We start from the raw sequence: 19,401 nt of genomic DNA, 5'->3' as shown, positions 1-19,401 counted from the left end.
CGGAATTGTGCTGACGAAGAAAAACAGATCCTGTTCCGGGGAACTGCTTCCGCTAAGACTACATTCTTACACAGGTGTTAGCTGTGTGGGGCAGGTGCTCGTTCCTTTGCCCAGGGTCCCGCAAGTTTGCTCACTTAACGCCGTAAGACTACGGGGGCTGCTTGTGGAACACAGCCCTCCCTCTTACTCTAGATCAGCCCGTGTTGTTTTTGGTCATAAAACAAATTTAAATGGCAGTCTTTGAAGACTTTCTTTTTTGGAGGAATGGCATCTACATCACCCTGGGGACCACTCGATACTGAGCTCTGAGCCATTCCTCTGTCCCCGGATGTCTTCACGACGCCCAGGCTTCTGTCTCAGTTCAACCCACCACCCTGTCGTTCGGATTCTTGTACTAGTCTCCTGTCTCTAGTCTCTCCCCCATTCTGGTACATTCTGCATGGTGCAGCTAGAGTTACTTCCTCAGCAAAAAAAGCTAATCATATTACTGCTCCTTTCTCACGCACCATAGCTCCTCCATTATCTACAAGGTAGAATTGCAACTTTGAACTGGGCAAGCAGCATATTGGTAGCTAGTCTTCATCCTGTTTTTCTAGTCATTTACCCCTCTCCTCATTCCCCCATGGAGTCCGTCATTGTAAGAGTCTGTGTTCTATAGACTCACCAGGCCCTATTATGACTTAGAGCCTTTGTCTCAGGTGTTCCTCTACTGCGAATGTCCCCAACTCTGTCCCACCCCATTCGCTACCTCCCAAGTTCTTCAGGGTCTGGTCAAGTCACCTCGATGCTGAATCCTTTGTTCTTTCAGGCAGAGCTAGTTGTTGGAGTCTGAGTTAATCATAAGACTTTGTTCACAGCTTGGGAATAACAGTGCTTATTAATTTTATAAATATAATTAATTGTGTGATTTTATAAGCCTGTCCCTCCCACCAGACCATAGCTTCCCTGGGGCAGGGATGACGAGGGCTTATTTATCTTGCAGATCTTCAGCATTTAGCGTCTCGCCTGGCACCTCAGAGATTCTCAGATGTTTGAATTGACTCGTTCACTCAGTCAGCAGAGGAGTGTTCAGCACCAGGGTTGGACACTGTTTCAGATGCTGGAGCACAGTGGTGACCAGAACCCTCAAAGTCCCCTGTCCTGGTTTACAGTTCTGTGGAGAGAAACCGACTATAAACATAATAGACATGATATAGCATATTAAAAGATGATGAAGCAATAAAAATAGAGCAGGGGAAGTCATATTAGAAGTCTGAGGGTAGGATTGAGGGTGGATACAGTTTTGTTTTGTTTTTTACAGGAACAGAGAGAGAGTCAGAGAGAGGGATAGAGAGGGACAGACAGACAGGAACAGAGAGAGATGAGAAGCATCAATCATCAGTTTTTCGTTGCGACACCTTAGTTGTTCATTGATTGCTTTCTCCTATGTGCCTTGACCGTAGGCCTTCAGCAGACTGAGTAACTTCTTGCTCGAGCCAGAGACCTTGGGTCCAAGCTGGTGAGCTTTTTGCTCAAGCCAGATGAGCCTGCAGTCAAGCTGGCAACCTCAGGGTCTCGAACCTGGGTCCTCATCATCCCAGTCTGATGCTCTATCCACTGCGCCACCGCCTGGTCAGGCGAGGGTGGATGCCGTTTTAAGTAGGGTAGTCATGGTGGACTAGAAATGACATTGGGCCAAGACTTGAAGAAGTTGAGGCATGAATGAAAGAACGAATGAATCAGAAAAGCAGTAATCGTCTTCCCTTAGATTTTTCTTCTTAAGATTTAACATTACCAGGTCCATCAACCATTTGGAGAAGAGCTATTATCTAGATTCCTCACTGCCTCTTACTGCTTTTGCATCTTCAGGCCTTAGGACCTTAGAATCTAGACAAAAAGTCTACTTTTCATCTCTTGGATGGTAATGTTTCAGCTTCTGAAATTACTGAGCCACTGTAGGTAGGAGGGCGTTTGGGCCATGTGATGATATCCCAGTTCCTGGCTTTGACCGTTGCATCTGAGAGACTTGGGGCTTTGGCTGTGGCTCACATCTTCTCATCACTCACTGTCTTTTTCTCCAAGTTGAGCCCATGTTTATTTAGTACCATGTGCCAGGTACTGTGTGAATCGCTCTGGGCACCCAGGTCAGTGCGACATGGCCTTGGCTGAAGGCAGTTCCTGCTCAACTCTCTGCTTCTCAGAGTGAATTTATCACATCAGCAATTTGTGATCCGGACAAATATTCAAGAGCCTAGCAGGGTTTCTTCAGGCAGTGTGGCCATGCCGGGAGTACAGATGGTCTACTGACAAAGCTTCGCAGCAAATCACAGTGGACTTCTCTTCTGGACATCTCTTCTTCAGAAGTCATTTGTACTTACTTCCTTTGATGTGATGGTTTTCTTTCATCCCAAACGCAGGACTTTCTTGGGCTCTAGAGCAATTTGCCAAAAATCAATTGACAGAATGACCAAATTGGTACATTATCAATTCACCAAAAATTTGTTTCTGTTAAAGGCTGATGTAGTTTAGAGCAATTTGTATTTCACTGAAGCCATCCATTGTTCAATATATATTTTAGGGAGTGCTAGCTTCTTGAGATTTGATATGCTAGGCATTTAAATACATCATGACTATCAGGGATCAGTTCATGTTAGTGGAGTGGGTTTATCTCTTCCAAACATTTTCAATCTTATCTACTGACTTTCTGATGCCTTTTTTAATTTTTAATTTTTTTTTTTTATTCATTTTAGAGAGGAGAGACGAGAGAGAGAGAGAGAGAGAGAGAGAGAGAGAGAGGAGAGACAGAGAGAGAGAAGGAGGGAGGAGCTGGAAGCATCAACTCCCATATGTGCCTTGACCAGGCAAGCCCAGGGTTTTGAACTGGCGACCTCAGCATTCCAGGTTGATGCTTTATCCCACTGCGCCACCACAGGTCAGGCTCTGATGCCTTTTAATTAATGAATTTGCTTTCTGGAGTGGGAAAGGGTAAAATTAAAAGTTGAGCAGAGGAGAGAAAAAACTTATTCCTGGGAATGTTTTCTCTGATATCCACATGCACCTGTCACATACCAATGATAACTTAAAACCTTGTGCATTTGTACAGGGAATATTATACTAGCATTCCAGAATTGCTTTGTGTTTGAAATAGTGAAGTAGTGAATAAAGTTGACATTCAGCTTAGCTAGTGACAAATCCATAAGAAATAAATGCACATTTAAGTTGCATCACCTTGATAGACATTTGCATGTAGATCATCGTTGTGAAGGCAAAACCTTGAACATAATAGGAAGGGACCGGTACTCAGTGGGGAGTCACTGAAGACCAGGGACAATAGTGTGTCGAATCTGACTGTTTTCACCCCAGTCCGCTGCTCTTGGCTCTCCCCGCAATGTACAGCTATTCTGGTGATAATTGGTGCCATTGCCTTGTTCATGGCTTAAAGGGGATTTCTGCTAATGATTCTTGTTTATCATGAGGCTCACTTATTCATCGTGGCTGAATGAATTTTTCTTTTCAGTTCTTATCAGGATGTATGCACTGTTTTCTGTCTTAATATCAGAGCATTTATATCAGAAATGGCTGGACTGCTTTTCTCAGCTGTTCTGGTGATCGTCTGGGTTTTCTCTATTTAGCAGCATGGCAAGTTTTATAATGTATTTCTTAATCTGCATTCATGGAATGATTCTCACTTAATCAAAGGAGTATTTTTAAATGTACTATGGATTCATGCTGTTTATTAACGTTTATTTGAAGAGTTATTGATATTCATGAACAAGCTAGGTCTCTCCCTTTCTTCTATTTGTTTTTCTTTGTCATCTTTTAGCACTAATGTTATGCTAGTTTCCTAAAAAAGATTTTGGAAGCTTTTCTTCTTCATACAGGAAGGTTTTTTTTTTCTTTCCACCTTTTATTGTGGAAAAGTTCAAGTATATACAACAAGAGATTAAACAGTGGAAGAACAGACTTCGTGCCTCTGTCACTAGAGTCAGTAACAATCTGTATTTGGTCAGTCTTCCATATCCTCCAACCCTGGCCAAAGCTGAGTTATTTCACAGCAGATCCCAGACATCACAATATATTTTTTAAAATATTACAAATAATACATGAATACATTCTCCTTGACTTTAAAAGACAATTTACAGGTTAGGCCGCAGACCTGTAGCCATTCGTCCCTATGGTCTGGGCCCCTCCACAGAGGTGGCCACAGTTACTAGATTGGTGTGTGTCCTTCCTTTTATTTAGATAGGCTTTCTCATGTGATCTTCTCCTTTCTTTCCTTAATCCTGTAAATATAGAAATTGACATATAATTTATGAATCAGAGATGTATAGGCAGAACAACATACACATGGCATAGCGACTGGGCTGAGCAGACCTGGATTGCTACTCACCCGCTGCGTATCCTTTGGCAAACCACTTCTCTGAATCAGTTTCCTCGTGTAAATTGTGAATCTAGAACTTACTTTATGGGACTGTTTGAGGATCAATAAGAATGTATGTGGCCTGACCAGGCGGCCGCGGAGTAGCTAGAGCATCGGACTGGGTTCAAAACCCCGAGGTTGCCGGCTTAAGCGTGGGCTCTCCAGCTTGAGAGCGGGGTTGAAGCCCAAGGTCACTGGCTGGAGCCCAAGGTCGCTGACTTGAGCAAGGGGTCACTTGCTCTGCTGTAGCCACACATCCCAGTCAGGGCACACATGAGAAAGATCATGAACAACTAAGGTGCCACAACGAAGAATTAATGCTTCTCATCTCTTTCCCTTCCTGTCTGTTCCTATCTGTCCCTCTCTCTGACTCTCTCTCAAAAAAATAAAAAGAATGTTTGTGAAGAAATGTTATAAGTGGTAAAACTTAGGACTTTTATTTCCCATGTAAGATAATTTTAACACATTGTTGACTGGCAATTTTACCCAGAAGTTATCTCATGTCACCAACTATTTTTTTGTAATTAAGTATGAAAGTGAAACAATCTAAATAAACTTCAGTTTACTTTATTTATACATAATGAATTTAAATGAAACTTTGTACATATCTGCTACATACTATATTTTATACACATTATATATTTTAGTAATATTTTTTGTGTGATATATACTGTGTAGCAATCACCTACTGTGTAATGGCATGCAACATGTTTTGCAAATGTATCTGGTTTTGCTGCACTTTCCTTTTTTTTTTGGATTTTTCTGAAGCTGGAAACGGGGAGAGATAGTCAGACAGACTCCCGCATGTCCCCGACCGGGATCTACCCGGCACGCCCACCAGGGGGCGATGCTCTGCCCCTCCGGGGCGTCGCTCTGTTGTGACCAGAGCCACTCTAGCGCCTGGGGCAGAGGCCAAGGAGCCATCCCCAGCGCCCGGGCCATCTTTGCTCCAATGGAGCCTTGGCTGCGGGAGGGGAAGAGAGAGACAGAGAGGAAGGAGAAGGGGAGGGGAGGAGAAGCAGATAGGCGCTTCTCCTGTGTGCCCTGGCCGGGAATCGAACCTGGGACTTCTGCACGCCAGGCCGACGCGCTACCACTGAGCCAACCGGCCAGGGCTGCACTTTCCTTTTGAACACACACTTTATACAGTGTAGTTGGATTTTTTTTTTTATACCAGTGACTATTTTTTCTAAAACATGGTCTTTTAGTTGCGTGAAAGCCCAACAGGTGAATCCATGGAAGGAGCTCTTTTAGAAGTATCAGAGGAAGTGTTAGGTTCTGAGCTGCACTCATTTGAACCAGCAGATAGCCATTCCCTAGCTACTTCAAGTAGAAATTTTTTATATTTTATTTTATTTTGTCTATTGTAATTACAGTAAATTTTGAATGCATTGAATAAATGTGCAGTTGATCAGAAAGAATGCCACTTTTTTAGACCACTTTATACTTTTTCTTTTTTTTGTATTTTTCTGAAGCTGGAAACGGGGAGAGACAGTCAGACAGACTCCCGCATGCGCCCGACCGGGATCCACTCGGCACGCCCACCAGGGGCAACGCTCTGCCCCTCCGGGACGTTGCTCTGTCGCGACCAGAGCCACTCTAGCTCCTGGGGCAGAGGCCAAGGAGCCATCCCCAGCGCCCGGGCCATCTTTGCTCCAACAGAGCCTTGGCTGCGGGAGGGGAAGAGACAGAGAGGAAGGAGGGGGTGGGGGTGGAGAAGCAAATGGGCGCTTCTCCTATGTGCCCTGGCCGGGAATCGAACCCGGGTCCCCCACACGCCAGGCCAACGCTCTACCGCTGAGCCAACCGGCCAGGGCGACTTTATACTTTTTCAAAAGATACTGCTGTTCACCAAATATTGGTCTGCTCGATCGACTCCTTCCATGTATTTGTTGTAGTCTAATATGCACGCAGGTTTAATTTTATCTTCCATAGAATTTCTTTTTCGCTTTCCAGTTTTCATAGAGGCAGCGTGGAAAGTTGATATCATATTCACTAGTCTTTTATCTTTCCATGATATAAGGACAATGGGTCCTTAAGGACCCATTGTCCTTATATCATGGAAAGATAAAACATCATTTGCCCTCTCTGAAGATTCTTTGACTATTCTTTTAGTACCTTTGGCAAGCCACGGTTTTCTCTTGTGGTACCACAGATTAATGTTTCTTTTCTAATAATATTTCAACTGTAGAAATGCTGATGTAGTACTTACCTTGGTATACGTGATGCCAAGAATCAAGATACAGCTGTAAGACAGATAATACAGTTTCTTGCAGCCTTTTGCCTACACCCGAATAAATGTCGAAGTTGCAAATGTATTTTGTCTTGCTTTCACAAAGCATTCTCACTAAAATTTCATATTTTATTATTTTTGTTGGATTTTATATTCTGAAGTTGATACATCCTCTATATCAGCGGTTCTCAACCTGTGGGCCGCGACCCCGGTGGGGGTCGAACGACCAAAACACAGGGATCGCCTAAAGCCATCAGAAGTACATATTTTATACAGGTTGAGAACCGCTGCTCTATATGGTATCATTGCTTCATCTAGGGATAACTCCTACTTAGGTACATACAAAGACTGAAATTTTGGAAGAAAGTAATCCAAAAGAGGCCTAATTTTATACAGTATGGCTTCATTAGATGTATTTTGTGAATTATCACTAAGATGGAAAAATATAAGAATTTTTTCAAACCTCATTCTGCTCATAGTTTTAGGAAATACTGGAGCTTCAACCAAAGGGTCTGTTGACCAGTAATTCCTCCAATGTGATTTTTTTGTTTGTTCCATCAATATCAACAAACTGAGAAACTTCTTTAAATCGGTATTGGTAACTTTTGCCCATGCTACAGTTTTAGTAGATTTTTTGTGAAAGTGTTCCATTTGGTGGTGGTATAAATTGGTTTGAGAAACAACTAAATGCCTGACCTGTGGTGGTGCAGTGGATAAAGCGTCGACCTGGAAATGCTGAGGTCGCCGGTTCAAAACCCTGGGCTTGCCTGGTCAAGGCGCATATGGGAGTTGATGCTTCCAGCTCTTCCCCCCCTTCTCTCTCTATCTCTCTCTCCTCTCTCTCTCCCTCTCTGTCTTTCTCTCTCCCTTTCTCTCTCCTCTCTAAAATGAATAAATAAAATTTAAAAAAAATTAAAAAAAAGAGAAACAACTAAATAAAAAAAACCATCACGAAAAAGTAATTCCGTCACTTCCCTGATGCTCCGTGGATCACCAAGGTCGGCAGTGACACCCAAAATATTTGAATAATCCTCCAACGTTGGTGTAATATCATTTTCAGTCCACTCTTCTTCAAAGTCACTTTCACTATCAGATCTTATTACATTTCCTTTTTGTCATTTTGGTGGTAGAATATCTGATTCGTTACTGTCTTTCGATAAACTATCAATTTCTACATCACTACAATATATTTCAAAATCACTCAGACAATCAGATAAAGTGTCTGCATATAATTCATTGAAAAGTTCTTCACCTTCATTATCTGTCTTAATTGAAACTTTTGTAATACTATGATTGCAATAAAAACCTAAATATCAAGAAAGTCACTTTTATAATAAACTGAACACAATTAAACATGACAAAGAAAGATTTTTACAATATCCTTGATATGTGTGTTCAAATTGCAAGTGGTTAGAAGGTAGTGCAAGTTTAGACGGTTGGACACTGTGATTGTTCTTGTTCACCGTACCTTCGATTTTACGGTCTTATGCCTGGAGGAGTGGGAAGAAAAGGAGTCCGCGTGAGAATATAGAATGGTGTGCTGTTTTTCAAATTTCGACCCTCAGGGTGAAGAGTCACAAATACAATAATCCTATATTACCCGAGTTCCAAAAATTGAAATAGCTAATGCAAGCGCAAACACGAGTTAACTCGTGAGCAGTCAACAATGTGTTAGGACAGGGGTCGGGAACCTATGGCTCACAAGCCAGATGTGGCTCTTTTGATGGCTGCATCTGGCTCGCAAATCTTTAATAAAAAATAATAGTGTTAAAAATATAAAACATTCTCATGTATTACAATCCATTTATTTCCTACTGCTCATGTTCATAGTTGCAGGTGACTGGAGCCAATCACAGCTGTCTGGGACAACGCCGAATTTTTTATTGGATAATGCATAACATACACAGGTCGTTGTATGGCTCTCACAGAATTACATTTTAAAATATATGGTGTTCATGGCTCTCTCTCAGCCAAAAAGGTTCCTGACCCCTGTGTTAGGATGAGATAAAGCCCAAGGAAGGAAAGTAGTATGCATGTCACCTTGATTGTGTTAGAACGTATTTCCAAGGATTAATAAGCTGCATTATAGAAGGAGAAAGGAGTACTACAGACGGATATTGATGGCAAGCTAGAAACATTCTTTTCCAGGCTTCTGCTGGAGGGCAGTTTTGCTCTTGGGTTGTATGCCAAAAGCACTGTTGGTGTGCCTTCCCAGGGACACTCTAATGTGGCCCAGGTATGTCCTCTACCTCTGTATTCAAAAGGGAAGCACCTCTAAGTGTCAGACTTCAGACTTCCTCAGTTGAAGACTTGGCCATACTGCTCAGTAGCCAGTCACTTTGAGCAAGGTGCTTTGCTTCTTATTCTCAGCTTCCTTATATGAAAACATGGGCAAATAACAGTATCTTCTTCATGTAGTTGTGAGGTTTGATAAGATAGTACATTTAATACCTGGCAGGGGAGATACCATGATCACGAAGGTGGTTTTCCCAGGGTGAGGCTTATCTATTGCACTCCGGATGCGCTGACCCCTGCGATTTCCCCAAATGTGGGAAACTCGACTGCATAATTTGTGGTAGTGGGGGACTGTGTTTGCGCTCTCCCCTGATTAAAAAAAAAAAGATAGTACATTTAAAAGGCTTAGCACAGAACAGGCATAAAGTAAGGACTCATCATTATTGTATTTTTCCCAATATTTTCTGACTTCGTCATTATCAACCAGTGAACTGCTTCTTCTTTTTCAGGTAGGAGGCATACAGGCTTTGGGGGGAACAGGTGCCCTTCGAATTGGAGCCGAGTTCTTAGCACGATGGTACAATGGCACAAACAACAAGGACACACCTGTCTACGTATCCTCACCAACCTGGGGTGAGTTCTTTAGGAATATTAAGAGGAGAAACAGAGAAGCCAGGGGCAATGATCTTCATGACTCTCACTGCTTACCTGTTATGCAATTCAGCTCTGGACCAACTGACGTTTGGGAATGGCTTGAGCAGTGGATTATGGCAGGACATGAGTAACCTGATGCTCAAATTCATGTTAGGAATAGTTTTCCCCTGACTTGTGTTTTCATGTATGTTGAAACTTCCCAGAGGAGGATATAAGTTTAGCATATATAAGACTGGTTGAATTTGTTTTTGCTTGCAACCATTTTTCTAAATCGATTTATTTATTTATTTATTAGAGAGAAAGACGGACAAGAAGGGAGAGAGATGGGAAGCATCAGCTCATAGTTGCAGTACTTTAGTTGTTCATTGATTGCTTTCTCATATGTGCCTTGATGGGGGGAGGGGCTCCAGCCGAGCCAGTGACCCCTTGCTCAAGCCAGCGACCTTGGGCTTCAAGCTAGCAACCATGAGGTCATATATATATATTTTTAATATTTTATTTATTGATTTTTTAGAGAGAAAGGAGTGAGAGAGAGAGAGAGAGAAAGAGAGAGAAGGAGGGAGGAGCAGGAAGCATCAACTCCCATATGTGCCTTGACCAGACAAGCCCAAGGTTTCAAACCGGCAACCTGAGTGTTCCAGGTCGACGCTTTATCCCACTGCGCCACCACAGGTCAGGCCACCATGAGGTCATATTGATGATCCCATGCTCAAGCGGATAAGCCTGCACTCAGCCAGCGACCTTGTGGTTTCGAACCTGGGTCATCAGCAATCCTAGGTCGACGATCTATTCATTGCGTCAACACCTGGTCAGGCTAATAGTTTTTTCTGAATCTTAACCCTCACCTCAATGTCCCCCAGTGGACATTCCAGGGCCCTAGAAGCTGACTTGTATTCTTTCCAATTATGCCTTCTTGTATTTATGAAAGCATTTAATGTCTTACCCCTTCACTTGCAGAGAATCATAATGCTGTGTTTTCTGCCGCTGGATTTAAAGACATTCGGCCCTATCACTATTGGGATGCAACGAAGAGAGGACTCGACCTCCAGGGTTTCCTGAATGATCTGGAGGTAGGTGACGAGATGAAAAGTAAACAGAACCCAGTGGTGTCAGGAGGAGCAGGGAAGAGCTTTGGATCCGTTGTTAAGGGAGAGTGTGCGAGATCCTCTCCCAACCAGATGGTTTCTGAGCTGGCACGTAGGAGGGAATATGCTGCCCCTTGACCAGCGTGCCACCAGCTCTTTCTCCCCGTATCCCTGCTGGCGTCAGAGCTGACGTCGCTTCCTTCTCCTCAGAACGCTCCCGAGTTTTCCATCTTTGTCATCCATGCCTGTGCACACAACCCGACGGGGACCGACCCAACTCCGGAGCAGTGGAAGCAGATCGCCGCCGTCATGAAGGTAACTAACTGCCTTTTCAGGGCGTGTCTTAAAAATCAGATGCATTCAAAGGCCATACCTATTTACCGGAGAATTTGTAAACAGAGAGAAGCCGGAAGAGGAAAGTAGATATTAACTGTAAATCCTATTACCCAAAGAAGGCCACTGTTACTCTCTTAGTACAGAATGTAAGTTTTTAGTGTCATATATATTCATCTATCTATTTACAAAGATGTGATCATTTTATCTATACTCTTTTATAACATACTTTGTCTTTCATCTGATCTCCTTTACATGCCATTAAATGTTTGTAGCATTGTTTTCCATGCATGGATAGGTCATATTAGGCATTGACTAAATCACTTGATGGACATTAAGGTCTCAGGTTTCTTGCGCTTATAAACAATTGGTAATAAAACTCCGTTGTATTATTTCTTTGGGATAAGTTTCTAGATTGGAATTTCTAGCTTACAGTGTATTTATGTTCTTCATTAACATGTTTAAAGACTACTCTTTGAGAAACTCTTATGTGACCAGCAGCATGGGGATACACTAGTCACTAGTGAACAGAGCAGGGGTGGTCCCGGCCCTCAGAGAGCGTACACGGCCTGTTCAGGGAGACAGCGAGTAGGGTGAGAAGCTGTGTTGGTGAGGTTATAGGGAGCACATAGCCCAGACTTTGGCAAGTGTGTGTGTGTCGGGAGGGGTGGTAGTAGCAAAGAAGCCTTCGAGGAAGAAATGGTTTCCATGTTAAGACTTGAAGGATGTGGGCAGGTTAGGGTTGCAGGGGCAGAAATGTTCCCTTCTAGGGGAAGAGCATGACCAAAAGCCCAAGGTGAGAGGTCATGGCCCATTTAAGGAAGTGTGATTGATGAGGCTAGAGGGGTAAGTGGGGGCCGAGCCTGTGCTCAGGCTCTGGGCTGCTTTCTGAGAGCAGTGAGGAGCCACTGGAAATCTTTGATGTCACGGAGTGACATGATTGGATGTGCATTATCTTCAAGTCACCTTGGCTACATAGCAGGGAATGGGTCAGAGGGAGTTAAAATTAGACAGGCTGGGAGAGCAGTTAGGAGGCCATTGCTATAGTCTGGGTAGGAGCCGATGGGGACCTGAGTGCAGCAGGTGGCAGTGACAGACGTGATTCTAGAGCTCTCAGGAGACAGGAGTGATAAGACTTGCAGGGGGTTGGATGTGGGGATGAACTGCAGAGGCAGGAGTGATGGATGCACCCTGGCCTCTGGCTTGGATGGTTGGGGTGAGGGCGGTGATGTCCATGTAGGGAGTGAGGCCAGTAGGGGAGCAAGGTCAGTGTGGGGAGCCCTGTGAGGAGACTGGAGTGATAGGAATAGAGAACGTGCAGTCCCCTTGGTCTTGAGTACCCAGTAGAATAGCCCTGAGGTTGTGAAGAGGCCCTGGGGATACCAAGCTGACATTTGACTAAGCTCATCACACAAGAAATTCATGGGAAAGAATCCACCAATGTAGATCAGACACTACCTCCATGCCTCAAAAATAAGCCCTGTTCTCTAGGTGGCATCATGATATTCTGGGGCAATATACTTCAGAAAAAGCAGGGTTACTGAAATTGGTAGATTTGGGGGATGGTATTTAGCTGAACTGAGAAACAGATGTAGAGTGGTGGTTGGATGCAGAAAGAAGGGAAAGAGGAGAAATGGGCAGTGTTAGAAATTCCTTCCAGGTAACAGTCAGGGAAGGAAAGCCAGTGTCTGCAGTTGGTGGCAGAGGGATTTCCTGCCCTGACTTACCTTTCTTCCTCGCAGCACCGGTTTCTGTTCCCCTTCTTTGACTCAGCCTATCAGGGCTTCGCATCTGGAGACCTAGGGAAAGATGCCTGGGCTGTGCGCTATTTTGTGTCTGAAGGCTTCGAGCTCTTCTGTGCCCAGTCCTTCTCCAAGAACTTCGGGCTCTACAGTGAGTGCTCTCCTGAGTTCCAGCCCACCCACTGCCCCCTGCCCCCAACAGGGCCACCCGGACTGATTCTCATCCCTCCTTCTAGACGAACGAGTCGGGAATCTGACCGTGGTTGCCAAAGACGCTGAGAGCATCTTGCGGGTCCTCTCCCAGATGGAGAAGATTGTGAGAATCACTTGGTCCAATCCCCCTGCTCAGGGAGCACGAATCGTGGCCACTACGCTCTCTAACCCTGACCTCTTTAAGGAATGGTAAGGGGCTCACAGCGTGATGGGAGAGGGTGGGAGTGCAGAACAGGAATTGTCCCATTCCATTCACCTGTCTCTTCCTATTATTTTGGTAGAGGCAGGGCAGGATTGCTTTAACTTCTGTGAGTCTCAGATATTTTTATAAAATAGGGCTGCCACTTGCCCTCACGTGGTTAACACAGCACATGTGCCTAACAGCACCTGGAACGTAAGAGCAGACACCTGGCGAATGAGAGCTTACCCCACTCTCCCTCCTCCTAGGCTTCATCCCCTTGAAGCTGGGAAACAGGAAGGAATTTCTGTTAGAATAGAACGTCCAACTTCAAGTTAGTGTGATAGTTTGAGGGCTCTTTTATTCTTCACTACTTTACATATATTTTATCTTATTTTGAAACAGTAATTTTTACGTAGTAGCTAGATCTTCTATCTCTACTTAATCAGGCCTGATAAAACATATTATTCTGTCCTCAGCAACTAGGTAAAGTCTGAGTTAAACTATAGGTGCTATTACCGCTAGTATACCCAAAACTAGCACTGAACTCCATCTGCATGCTAAGTCTATCTCTCTGGTCTGCTTACCCATCTAGGCACCCACATACCTTAATGGGCAGGTCGTGATCCCATTTTTATGTTGTAGATTAAATTGTGGTTTTTAAACCTCCATATTTTCCTGTACCGTCTCTCCCGTCTGTATTGGTATTTCTGTTACTATCCACTCAGGACAGGTAATGTGAAGACAATGGCTGACCGGATTCTGACCATGAGATCTGAACTCAGGGCACGATTAGAAGCCCTCAAGACCCCTGGAACCTGGAACCACATTACTGACCAAATTGGAATGTTCAGCTTCACGGGGTTGAACCGTAAGTGGCCCGTGGCCCCCACACCTTGAATGTACACTATTGGACACAGCATCTCTGTTCTCGGGCTTGGCTGCACTAGCTGTCACCAGTTGGTCAACCAGAACTTTGGACCAGAACAAGTTAGGTTCTTTCAGTGTGCCCCACCCATCTCCTGGACCCTTTGGGTCTCAGAAAAGCGTTGTTGTGGTCTGTCCTGCCTCTCGTAACTAAGATATTTTCATTTATACGGGCTGGGAAGTGGCTCAGAGGTAGCTGGAAAGAGACGTGTTTATAGCTTGGAGCCTTGAGCTATGAAAAGTCTCTCATAAATGCTCAGGTACCTTTGGCTCTTCTTTAACCCTAAATATGAATATTATATATGGTTATTCAGGGACTTAATTGCGTAACTGGTCTTTCTTAGTTTCTAGGTGTTGCCCTGAAAAAGAGGTTACAAAGTTATCTTTCCATTTCATAAACAGGAACTTAAGATTGGTAGTTGGAGTTAAAAGACAATTGCATGTCCAGTGGGCAGCCATGTATGATCTTGGTCAGCTGTCAGTAAGGCTTATTTGCAATTGGCTGTCCCTTCCAGTAACAGAGGGGCTCATTCATTTAACAAGTCATTCTTGAGCACTTACTGGCCAAGCCTCTGGTCTCGTGGTGCCGACGTGCTTACTCACCTGCATGTGGAGCTTCTGGGCCTGGCTTGTGTAGTAAGTGCATCCTCAGAGGTGCCAGAAGGTCCAGTAAACCAGGGCCTCCAGAGTGCCTGTGTGAAATGAGCTCAGAAAAAGCCAAAGGAAATAAATGTAAACAAAAAAAGTGGTAGAGAGTGTGTATTATAGACACTTTGAAATACTCGGAGTTAAAACGAGGTACTCAAAAGCCCTGGCTGGGTAGCTCAGCTGGTTAGAGTGCTGTCCCATGCCAAGGTTGTGGTTTCAAAGGCCACCCCAGAAAGTAAAGGGAGAGCTCAATGAAGCATAGATGTCCTCATAATTCTGGATTGGGGGAATTAGTTCACTTGAAGATGTAAAAGCACCCTTCTGTCATTTCTATGATACTAAGTGTAGTGGAAATTGTGTTTAGTGGTAATATTCTAAAAGCTCCCACGAGGAGGCTATCTCTCCATAAACCGCCCATGTCCTCCCGCTCTCCAGAGGAGGAAAGCAGTTTCATCATGTATTTAAAGAATGCTGAGAATAGACCCGTGGAAAAAATGTAAACATACAGAAGGGTTTGAGGAATTGTACAGTGACTTCCATACACCCACCGCCCCGTCTCTGCAGGTCTCACGTCTTAGTCCTTCCTTTATGACGTTCGGCTCACCGGGACGGGGGCTTTCCGCCGGTAGTCCATGGGGCATCTGTGGAGCCCCTGAACTATTTTCTGAATTGTGTATGTGTACATTGGCCTTCTTCCAGGCTAGGAGTCCATAACTCTTACTGGCTTCTTAGCTGTGATGCTCCCCTCCCCCACAAGAGTAGCACAGTTTCAATTTTATTTAAAAAATCAGAGTGGGAGCTCTGTCACCACATCTGCCTCTGGGACCCAGGCTTTATCACAGTGGTATGCCTGTGACTGTGTCGCTCTGAGGTTAGTGATCCCTGGATCACTGTCACTTGTACAGTTAAAGCCACGATGGCTGCTTCTGAAGGTCCCTTTGCTTGGAGGGGCCCACGGGTAGCCCAGCGTACAGGGTCCAAAGACTCTACTTCCCTGCAGAGGTGGCCTAGTGTCCTGGCTGAGAATTCCGAGTTAGGAGTTACACTGCCTGCCTTGAAATCCCAGAACCACCACTGACTAGCTGTGTGACCTTGGGAAGGTCATTTGAGTCCCTTCTACACCATCTGTAAAATGAGGATGAGGTTTTTATCAAGATGAACTGAGTTAATATAAAGTGCTTAGAACACTGCCTGGTATATTTGCTTCTCTGATTGTTATGATTTTATTACCATCTTAGCTTGGGTTGCTAAAACAAAATCTTATAGACTGGGTGGCCTAATAACAGAAATTTAGTTCTCACAGTTCTGAAGGCTAGGAAGTCTGAGATCAGGGTGCCAGCATGATGGGGTTCTGGTGGGGGTTCTCTTCTTAGCCTGTAGGAGGCAGTGTTCTTGCTTTATCCTCACAGGATGGTGAGAGAGCATGCGGTCTTTGGTCTCCTCTTAAAGAGCACTACTCCCATCATGGGCTCCACCCTCATCACTTCATCTAACCCTAATTACCTCCAAAGGCCCCGCCTCCCAGTACTATCACACTGGGCATTAGGGTTTCAACAAAAAGTTTGGAAGGACACGAACATTCAGTCTATAACAATTATTTATATTATTACTCCATTCCCTCAAATTGATGGTGTCTTAGGGTACCAATTAGACAGAAATCTGCTGAAATTCTCATTTGGCTTTGCAGTAAAGCAAAAAAGCTCTAGAGATTATGGCATACAGGAAGTACAGGCAGTCCTTTCCTACTTCATGCATGAGACCTTCAGCAAACACATGGGAAAGCCCTTCTCTTGGGTTTGAATGAGAGAGAGCTGAGAAGTGCCAGGTCAGAGAAGTGCCTGCAGCTTTTCAGCTCGTTGGCTCATGCACACAGCGTTTATCCAGCTCCTCTCATGCACAGGGCCTTGTGAATGTACTGTGAAGGGGAGGTTGCTGCTAGATGCTCAGGGATAAGCCAGTAGAGGTTAAGGAAGAGATAAAGCAAGCACTTCATAACCAGTTTTTTTATATCAATGGTATGTTTTTAAGTCCGAAGGTTGTTTCAGTTGATAGGGTGTCCCAGTGAATAGGATGTGTAGGGTTTGTTTGGGACATAGTCCCAGATTAAAAATCCCATGAGGAGGTGCAATATTAAACTTTCTGGGGATTAGATAGTTAGCTAACAAGACTAGTTTCCAGAATCTATGAGCATATATCCCTATGTACCAATTGGACAAGATAGCTCCTTTTGTTTTGCTTCTCTGTGTTACAGGGAAAAGAAAGAAAAGTGTAATTGTCATGGAATCGCTGAACTTCCATGACTTAAAGCAGGGGTCTCAAACTCAACTCAGCATGTGGGCCGCAGAGCAAGATCACAGCCGTTCGGCGGGCCGCACTAGGTCTACAAAAGGCAACTGTTACGCAACACTTTTCTCACTGCAGTTGAAAACAAAAAAAAAATCAGTACAAAATTGTTCGGCGGGCCGCGAGTTTGAGACCCCTGATAAAGGATTCCTACTACTCTGATTATATCTCTTTCGGTTTTCAACAGCTAAACAGGTTGAATATTTGGTCAGTGAAAAGCACATCTATCTGCTGCCAAGTGGTCGGATCAACATGTGTGGGTTAACCACCAAAAATCTAGATTATGTGGCCACCTCCATCCATGAAGCAGTCACCAAGATCCAGTGAAGAAGCGCCACCCAAACCAGCACCACCAAAGCAGTCCTGTCATGTGTGCTCCCTGCCTGCACAGACCTAGTTGTATACATCACCGATTAGACGACTGTGGGACTGAAGGGCTGCTTTGATGAGGTGGCCTCAGCTTAACCTGGCCCCATGTGGAGAGAATGTCCCTTGAAAAGAAATGTGGGCCTGGCATTAGAGCCTTTTTGGAGTCCAGAACAAATTGAGCTTTCTATTTAAGAATAAAATGGTACTTTGATCAAGCGACGTAGATACCCTCCCCCCTCGCTAGAAGCAGGAGTCTTTCCTGTTACTCCTGTGCTTCTGTGTGTTGCTTGACTTTATGTAGTCTAGTCCTAAAGATCAAGTTGTCTGATGAGGTATGTTTGATTGTGGGTGTTGGCTGTGTCATTAAAACTCATCATCTCTATCCAGAGTGTCTCCCTGTTCCTTCTGCATGGTTGTGTCTATAGCCCTAAGCTTTAGTTCTCTAGGGCAGCCAAGGTAAGAAGTGTATTTACATCACACACATACATGCATACATTGAACAGAAACAAAAGTTTCATAAAACGGTATTTACTCTTGCTCCGTGTAGTGCATTCTGATATTTTCTAGTCCATCTGTTATGTTCCATTTCACTGAAGAAATAAAAGTGCTGATTGAGACCCTGTGGAATTGATTTTGTGACCTTTTAGTGGGTTGTAAACCTGGTTTAAAATGAATGCTCTAGAGGGATGTACTAGTTGCTAAAGAAAAACTAACACATGTTCTTGCAACACAGCCCTTTACCAGTTGTCTGGGCTTGTCCTGCAGAGGCCAGCAGTCTTTTACTACTTAAGACCCTGGACTTCATGGATTCGTAGAAGGGTTGACATCACTCAGGGTGATTGTAGAATACAGCCCCACCAGTTGCAGTCAAGTGCCTCCTAGTCTTAGAGCCACTTGAACATAAATAGCATTTTCCATAGAGTCCAAGGGACTCTCCCCATAATGATTTGTTGAATTTGAGTCTTGAATTCGGAAATATTGAAAGATAATTCTTGTTTTTTTTTTTGTTTTTTTTTTACAGCATATGCCCCTTTGTAGAAGGCCTTTGATTTGTTATAAAAATCCTACAGTCTTGATTGGAGTCTTTGAAATCAACCCCAGCCTTCTCCCCGAGTGCTATAGTCTCTTCCATCTTGTCCCTGACTTGTCCTTTTCAGCTGTGTGTGTGTGTATTCTTTCAGTACTTGGTCAAGCATCCCATTCTGTTGATGGAGCACCTTAATTAACGAGGTCATTTACAGCCCTGCTGGTTGACTCAGCGGTTGAGCGTCGGCCCAGGGTGAGGAAGTCCTGGTTTCAATTCCCGGTCAGGGCCCACAGGACAAGCAACCATCTCCTTCTCCACCCTTCCCCCATCTTTTTCTCTCTCTTCTCCCACAGCCATGGCTTGAATGGTTAAAGCAAGCTGGCTGCTGATGGCGCTGAGGTTAGAGCAAGTTGGTGCTGAGGATGGCTCCATGGCCTTGCTTCTGGGGCTGAAATAGCTTGGTTGCCAAGCAACAGAGCAGTGGTCCCAGATGGGCACAGCATCGCCCTGTAGGGGGCTTGCTGGGTGGAACTCAGTTGGGTTGCATGTGGGAGTGTCTCTCTGCCTCCCTGCCTCTCAAAAAAAAAAAAAAAAAATCATTTACCTTGATCCAGAATTTGATCTCCATCCATCTCCTACTCCCCTGGTTCCTCTTCCTTCCTTTAAGCTTCAGACACCAGGTCTGCTGTCGCTAACTGATTACCTTTACTTGTTATCCCTAGTTTTTGCTTTTCTGTGTGAAGCTCCTCCCTCCCTCTACTTTTCAGTGTTTTTCCTAAGACTGAACTTGAAAGGTGCCCACCAGTGTCTCATGTATCACCTGGATTCAACAAATAATTATTGTCTTAGTGCTTCTTTCTTGTCCTCTTCACATTCTGGCTTCTCGTTTGGTTTTTTTTTTTTTTTTTTTTTTGAAGCTGGAAACGGGGATAGACAGACAGACTCCCGCATGCGCCCCACCGGGATCCACCCGCACGCCCACCAGGGGTGATGCTCTGCCCACCAGGGGGCGATG

General features: G+C 44.3%; 1 protein-coding gene and 1 non-coding gene across 2 annotated transcripts in view; both read left to right on the top strand.

The window, feature by feature from the left end:
• Positions 1 to 17,976, top strand: part of GOT1 (glutamic-oxaloacetic transaminase 1) — a 31,447-nt gene extending 13,471 nt beyond the window's left edge. The window contains exons 3-9 of the mRNA XM_066240136.1: positions 9,377 to 9,500; positions 10,479 to 10,591; positions 10,817 to 10,921; positions 12,682 to 12,832; positions 12,918 to 13,083; positions 13,801 to 13,943; positions 17,178 to 17,976. Of these exons, the coding sequence (XP_066096233.1) occupies positions 9,377 to 9,500; positions 10,479 to 10,591; positions 10,817 to 10,921; positions 12,682 to 12,832; positions 12,918 to 13,083; positions 13,801 to 13,943; positions 17,178 to 17,317 (942 nt within the window). The 3' untranslated portion in view covers positions 17,318 to 17,976. The remainder of the gene's footprint in view (positions 1 to 9,376; positions 9,501 to 10,478; positions 10,592 to 10,816; positions 10,922 to 12,681; positions 12,833 to 12,917; positions 13,084 to 13,800; positions 13,944 to 17,177) is intronic.
• LOC136311262 (U1 spliceosomal RNA) lies at positions 9,076 to 9,239 on the top strand. Its single transcript, XR_010726700.1, has one exon. It is a non-coding gene; the product is annotated as a U1 spliceosomal RNA (small nuclear RNA).
• Positions 17,977 to 19,401: the final 1,425 nt, after the last annotated feature.

Source organism: Saccopteryx bilineata, chromosome 7, assembly GCF_036850765.1.
Source record: "Saccopteryx bilineata isolate mSacBil1 chromosome 7, mSacBil1_pri_phased_curated, whole genome shotgun sequence".
NCBI classification, from domain to species: Eukaryota; Metazoa; Chordata; class Mammalia; order Chiroptera; family Emballonuridae; genus Saccopteryx; species Saccopteryx bilineata.
The sequence above is the reverse complement of the archived record's forward strand: the minus strand, read 5'-3'. Positions and strand labels throughout refer to the sequence as shown.